This window comes from Suncus etruscus, chromosome 8 (genome assembly GCF_024139225.1).
Source record: "Suncus etruscus isolate mSunEtr1 chromosome 8, mSunEtr1.pri.cur, whole genome shotgun sequence".
Lineage (NCBI taxonomy): Eukaryota > Metazoa > Chordata > Mammalia > Eulipotyphla > Soricidae > Suncus > Suncus etruscus.
The window spans coordinates 124,672,500-124,678,161 of record NC_064855.1 but is presented as its reverse complement, the minus strand read 5'-3'; the positions used below and the strand labels follow the sequence as shown (position 1 = coordinate 124,678,161).

Below are 5,662 nucleotides of genomic sequence, written 5' to 3'. Positions count from 1 at the left end.
TACTGGCTATGACCCAAACCAAACCACCCCACGATCTCCACAGGAAGGAAGGAAGGAAGGAAGGAAGGAAGGAAGGAAGGAAGGAAGGAAGGAAGGAAGGAAGGAAGGAAGGAAGTAAGGAAGGAAGGAAGGAAGGAAGGAAGGAAGGAAGGAAGGAAGGAAGGAAGGAAGAAGGAAGGAAGGAAGGAAGGAAGGAAGGAAAAGGAAGAAGGAGGAAGGAAGGAAGGAAGGAAGAAGAAAGAAGAAGAAAAAAGAAGAAAGAAAGAAAGAAAAAAGAAAAAAGAAAGAAAGAAAGAAAGAAAGAAAGAAAGAAAGAAAGAAAGAAAGAAAGAAAGAAAGAAAGAAAGAAAGAAAGAAAGAAAGAAAGAAAGAAAGAAAGAAAGAAAAAATCTGATATTGGTTGGTCACAGTGAAAATTGAACAACTCTGATTATACTAGAAGCAATCCAAATGTACCTTTTAAATGAATGCATTACAGGGAGTAAATGCTATCCAAGAAATTATTTTAAAACAAAAGGGTTAGGGAGAAAGAACACAAAAAGCTGAATCACTTGCAAGTGAGAGTCCCTGGTTCAGTCCTTGGCACAAGATTCCCCAAGGTTCTGCTGTGTTTGAAGTCGCCCCAGCACTGTGGAATATGCCCCAAAACATCTTCCCCCCCAAAACAAAACAAGAGTCCTAGAACAGTAATCTAATATTCATTTCATAATTATATAGCCTCTGCCAAAAGAAATTAGTCATTTACACAGATGACAAATGCAAACTGACACATACAAAACAATGTAGTTAGCAACACCAAGCTATTCCCGGAAAGAATCAATACAAAATAATCAGAGCTTATGGAGAAGGCCTGCTAACCTGCGGGGAGTAAGCTGAAGGCATTGCATGTGAGAGAAATCCAGACCACCTATTTCAAAAGTGAGCATCTCGGATATGATTACAGCTTCCAACTGTCATCTCAGGAAAGTTACAAAACCTTTCTGCATTTTTTTTGGTTTTGGTTTTGGTTTTTTGGGCCACACCCGGTGGTGCTCAGGGGTTACTCCTGGCTGTCTGCTCAGAAATAGCTCCTGGCAGGCACGAGGGACCATATGGGACACCGGGATTCGAACCAACCACCTTTGGTCCTGGATAGGCTGCTTGCAAGGCAAACGCTGCTGTGCTATCTCTCTGGGCCCAACCTTTCTGCATTTTGCTGAGCAAAATAAATGCATGTATTTCGCTGCCACTGACAAAACTTGCCATTCCAGCATGACTTACAGAAGTCGGCGAAATCTCCCAGTCAGTAGAGGGGTCTTTCAAACCACTTTCATCCTTCAAGTATTTCTCAAATAATCGCTTGTTGATTGGCTCCTCCATATCAAGAATATCTAGTGCCTGCTGATACTCTCTTGCAGCAAACTAGGAAAGAGATAAGAAACATTCTATCACCTTAACTCTGCCTCCAAGGAGGCTCTTCCTAATGGGGATCCCGACAAGAGCTTCCCCCTTGCTCCCCATGACTCAAACAAAAGATACTCCCTCCATTATCATCTCTTACACTAGATACACATAAATATTACAGAGGTAAAGGGAATAGTAACAGTCATGGCCGTCTTATTTTATTACATTTAAAATGTCCAAAAAACTTTTGACATTTGAACTCTCAGCCTCTAGTATGGAGACTATTCAACAGTATTAAAGGAAAGAACACTTCTTCCCATTATACTAAGCTGTCACTAGAATTATCACACATGAGGGTATAAAACATGCACAGTTAAAAATTTTTCTTTTATTTAATTAACTCACCATAAGATGTACATTACAAAGTTGTGCGTGATTGTGTTTCAAGAACAGTATTCAAGCACCTTTCTCCTTGCTAGTGTCCACTTTCCTCCACCAATATTCCCAGTTTCCTTCCTGTCCCCCAGCCTGCCTCCATGACAGAGTTATTTTTTTCTTTCTTCCTTTTAGACACTGTAGTTTGCCATATTCTTATTTAACGGATATCACGCATATCTCTTTAACTCCTTTCAGCACCCAGTTCTTGTCCAGAGTGATCATTTCCTACTGTCATTATATAGTGGCCCCTACTCTGTCCTAACCACACTCCCCCTTGTCACAGGTAAATTTTAAACTAAGAAAACTAACAGAGCTTACTTACATGACACCTAGCTGCAAGGTAGCGACAAGCTTCATACAGCTAAGAAAGAAATGAATCATTAGGAAATTGGTCAAGGTAAGATGCATCTTTACTCTAAAAGAAAACTATAACAGAAAACAAACTTTTCTTGCAATTTCTTTTACTTTTTCAGAGAATAGAATCTAATCCTTAAATCATATTCATCAACCTAATTATTTCAAAAAAGAACTAGACTTCAAGTAACTGAAAGCAGGAGAGATCTGAACATAGCTCGTGATTTCTTGCATAAACTCAGAGGTCATACACAGCACAGGCCAGTGAAGGCAACAACGTGCAGGAGAAGAAGTCTGAGGAGTGATGGAAGGGAGTTTCCCAAGCCACAGATGAACTCCCCTCAGGCAGAACTGGGAGTCTTTATTAAAGCCAGCGAACTCTAGCAGACAAAGTCCCAAAGAACTCGAGGCACTGAGGACAGGTGAGAGCTGAGCTTAGCAAGTAAAAATCACATCCTGGGGGGCCAGAGATAGCATGAAGGTAAGGCGTTTGCCTTGTATGCAGAAGGTCAGTGGTTCGAATCCCAGCATCCCATATGGTCCCCTGAACCTGCCAGGAGCAATTTCTGAGCATAGAGCCAGGAGTAACCCCTGAGCGCTGCCAGGTGTGACCCAAAAAAACAAACAAACTAAAACAAAACAAAACAAAAAAATCACATCCTGGTCAAATAGTGGCTGCAATGGGAAAGGGCATGTGAGGGCTGTGATCAGCAAAGCAAGTTACAGAAGCAACAGTAATGGTGAAACTGACTTATAGTCACAGAGAATAAATGGCTTTCAATTATGAGGGACAATCACAATTGAGGCAATGGTGATCCCCTGGAGAACAGTTTGCTTGTAGGATACACTTGGTGACATGTCACACCTGACTGAGAACAATGTGGAGGAGTTTCCTTCCTCCTGTCAGGCTGGGAAGGAGAGAGAGTCCCTCAGGGCCGGAGCATAGCACAGCGGTCAGGCGTTTGCCTTGCACATGGCCAACACAAAATGGACCTCGGTTCAAATCCCGACATCCCATATGGTCCCCAGAGCCTTCGAGGAGCGACTTCTGTGCACTGCCAGGTGTGACCCGAAAACAAAAACAAAAACTAAAAAAAGATGGCGTCCCTGGTTTCAAGATTCCCCAACTCAAAGCCAGTCAGATTCCCAGGCCTGGTGTGTCTGTTGCCTCGTGGTCAGGTGACAGGTTGCCACTCATTTTTAACAACGGTAGCTAGTCAGACATATACTGAAAACAAACTCTAACTCACAGAACCTATCTGACTGCATTTGACTTTACCCAGGGATAGGTGACAGAATCACGGAGTCTACTGAGCAACAAAATCAGCCCATCCTGTTGGAAGACCAGCCCTGTCTGGAGTGCAGGCGGCATGCAAAAAGAAAAGATGCTCCTGAAGAGGAGAGGCTATTACAGCAAAAGACACATGAGGACGGCTGACAGGGGTGAGGGTGACGAGGTGGAAAGGCATAGCCATCATTCCAGTACTGTTGAGAAGCAGAATGTTCAAAACTTAGCGATTAGGGTTTGGGGGTGAAGCGACAATGTAGTTCACATTAGGAACAATTTTTTTCTTTCCAATTAATAAGAAAGTTAAGTCCTTAAGATAGTTTTGATGTGAAAGTACACTTTATAAAGACATTTTTAAAGTTTTGCAAAGCTTTAAAGTTGACAGAATTACTTACCTTGTCCAGTTTTCGTGACCTAAGTGCATGTGCTGCCCTGTGATACTGGGCTGTCAGGTAAAGACACTGGGCCAGCCAGTAAACATCCTGTGGTTCCTCTGGAGGAAAAAGCAGCACAATCAGAGGTTCCCATTAAATAGAGACTTTGTTTATTTGGGGGCCACACCCAGCAGCTCTCAGGGGTTATACCTGGCTCTGCACTCAGAAATCACTCCTGGTAGGCTCGAGGGACCAATTGGTATGTGGGGGATAGAACCAGGTTCTGTCCTGGTTTGGCTGCATGCAAGGCAAACGTCCTATTGCTGTGCTATCACTCCGGCCCCAAAACAGACTTTCTAAAGACAGAGGAATCAAGTTAAACACAGGTTACTTACCGTGAGAGAGTGAAGCTACTTTATCAGCCCAGAATAAAGCACTTTGGTACTGTTGCTGTCAGAGGGAGAGGGGAGGAAGTAGATTACCGCACTGTCGTTTCAAGAGTTCAGACAAACATCAATATTCTTAAAACACTACTGAATAAAAGATCACCTCAATACAAATACAGACTTTTTTTGCTAGTTTGTTTTGTTGGGCCACACCTGGCTGCTGCTCAGGGCTTACTCCAGCTCTGCATTCAGAGATCTCTCCTGGCAAGGCTTTAGGAAGGAACCTGATGAGGAACTAGGCTCAAACACAGGGCCAGGAGCACGCGAGGCGAGTACCTTCTGTATGATCGCTCTGGCGCCAAACGTCGGCTTTCTGCAAGTGTAAATCTATTCACACTTAAAAATCTATTTTTAATAGATTAAAAATCTGTTTCTGTGGCGGGTTTTTTGGGGATTTTTTTGGGGGGATCACACCCGGCAGCGCTCAGGGGTTCCTCCTGGCTCCTCGCTCAGAAATCGCTCCCGGCAGGCTCGGGGGACCATATGGGATGCCATATGGGATTCGAACCACCGTCCTTCTGCATGCAAGGCAAACGCCTTGCCTCCGTGCCATCTCTCCGGCCCCTAAAAATCTAGTTTTAATTGTGCATCCTTCTTCTAGGTTATCCAGGTGGTTTTTGCTTTTTGTTTCGGTTTGCACAATAAAAACACTTGCCAGGTCTTGGAGGCAGACCGATTCAAATGAATCCCGTCGGTCTAGACGAGAGAGAGAGGGGGCTGCGGGGCCGTCCCTCTTAGATAACGGTTCTCAGACTTGAGAGCGGTTCCTCATCCACCCAGCAGGCCCCCGCGATCGGGGATGCGGCGGCCAGCAGGAGCGGGGAAGCTGGGCCGAGAACTGCAGCCCGAGACGGCCCAGGCCCCGAGGCAGCGGCGCTGCGGGCGAGGCTGGGCGCTCCCCGGGCCCGGAGCCTGAGTGACAGCCGCGCCCGCCCGGGCCGGGCCACCGCGCTCGGGGCTCGCGGCTCCTCCGGCGCCCCTGCCACTCCCCCGGCCCGCCCGCCGCCGCACACCTGGTCCAGGTACTGCCGCACGCGCCGCCGCAGCCGGTCCAGGTTCATGGCCGCGCCGGTCCGTCCTGCAGCCGCCGCCGCCGCCGCCGCCGCCGCCGCGCTGCCCTGCACTTCCGGCCGCAGGGCCCGCCCCGGAAGCCGCGCGCGCCGAGTCCCCCGGCGCCCGCCACGGCCTCGCGCCGGAGGTTCCGGCCCCGTCGCCCAAGCGTCCGCCCGCAGGCTCGGGTGAGTCGGGAAGGGGCGTTGGGGGGCGGCCGCTTCAGAAAGCCGCCAGCCCCGCGCGGGGAGGGCCGGGCCGCAAGGCGCCTTGGCCTGCCCACAGACAGCAGCCTCCCTTGGCCTCTAGGGCCAGGCTGCCCTGGCTCC

At 47.7% G+C, this 5,662-nt stretch overlaps 1 protein-coding gene across 1 annotated transcript in view; it reads right to left on the bottom strand.

Annotated features, from left to right (window-relative positions):
• CDC16 (cell division cycle 16) overlaps positions 1 to 5,371 on the bottom strand; it is a 38,168-nt gene extending 32,797 nt beyond the window's left edge. The window contains exons 1-5 of the mRNA XM_049778120.1: positions 5,297 to 5,371; positions 4,233 to 4,287; positions 3,859 to 3,956; positions 2,144 to 2,182; positions 1,261 to 1,401 (exon numbers count right to left, since the gene is read on the bottom strand). Coding sequence (XP_049634077.1) covers positions 1,261 to 1,401; positions 2,144 to 2,182; positions 3,859 to 3,956; positions 4,233 to 4,287; positions 5,297 to 5,344 — 381 coding nt within the window. The 5' untranslated portion in view covers positions 5,345 to 5,371. The remainder of the gene's footprint in view (positions 1 to 1,260; positions 1,402 to 2,143; positions 2,183 to 3,858; positions 3,957 to 4,232; positions 4,288 to 5,296) is intronic.
• Positions 5,372 to 5,662: the final 291 nt, after the last annotated feature.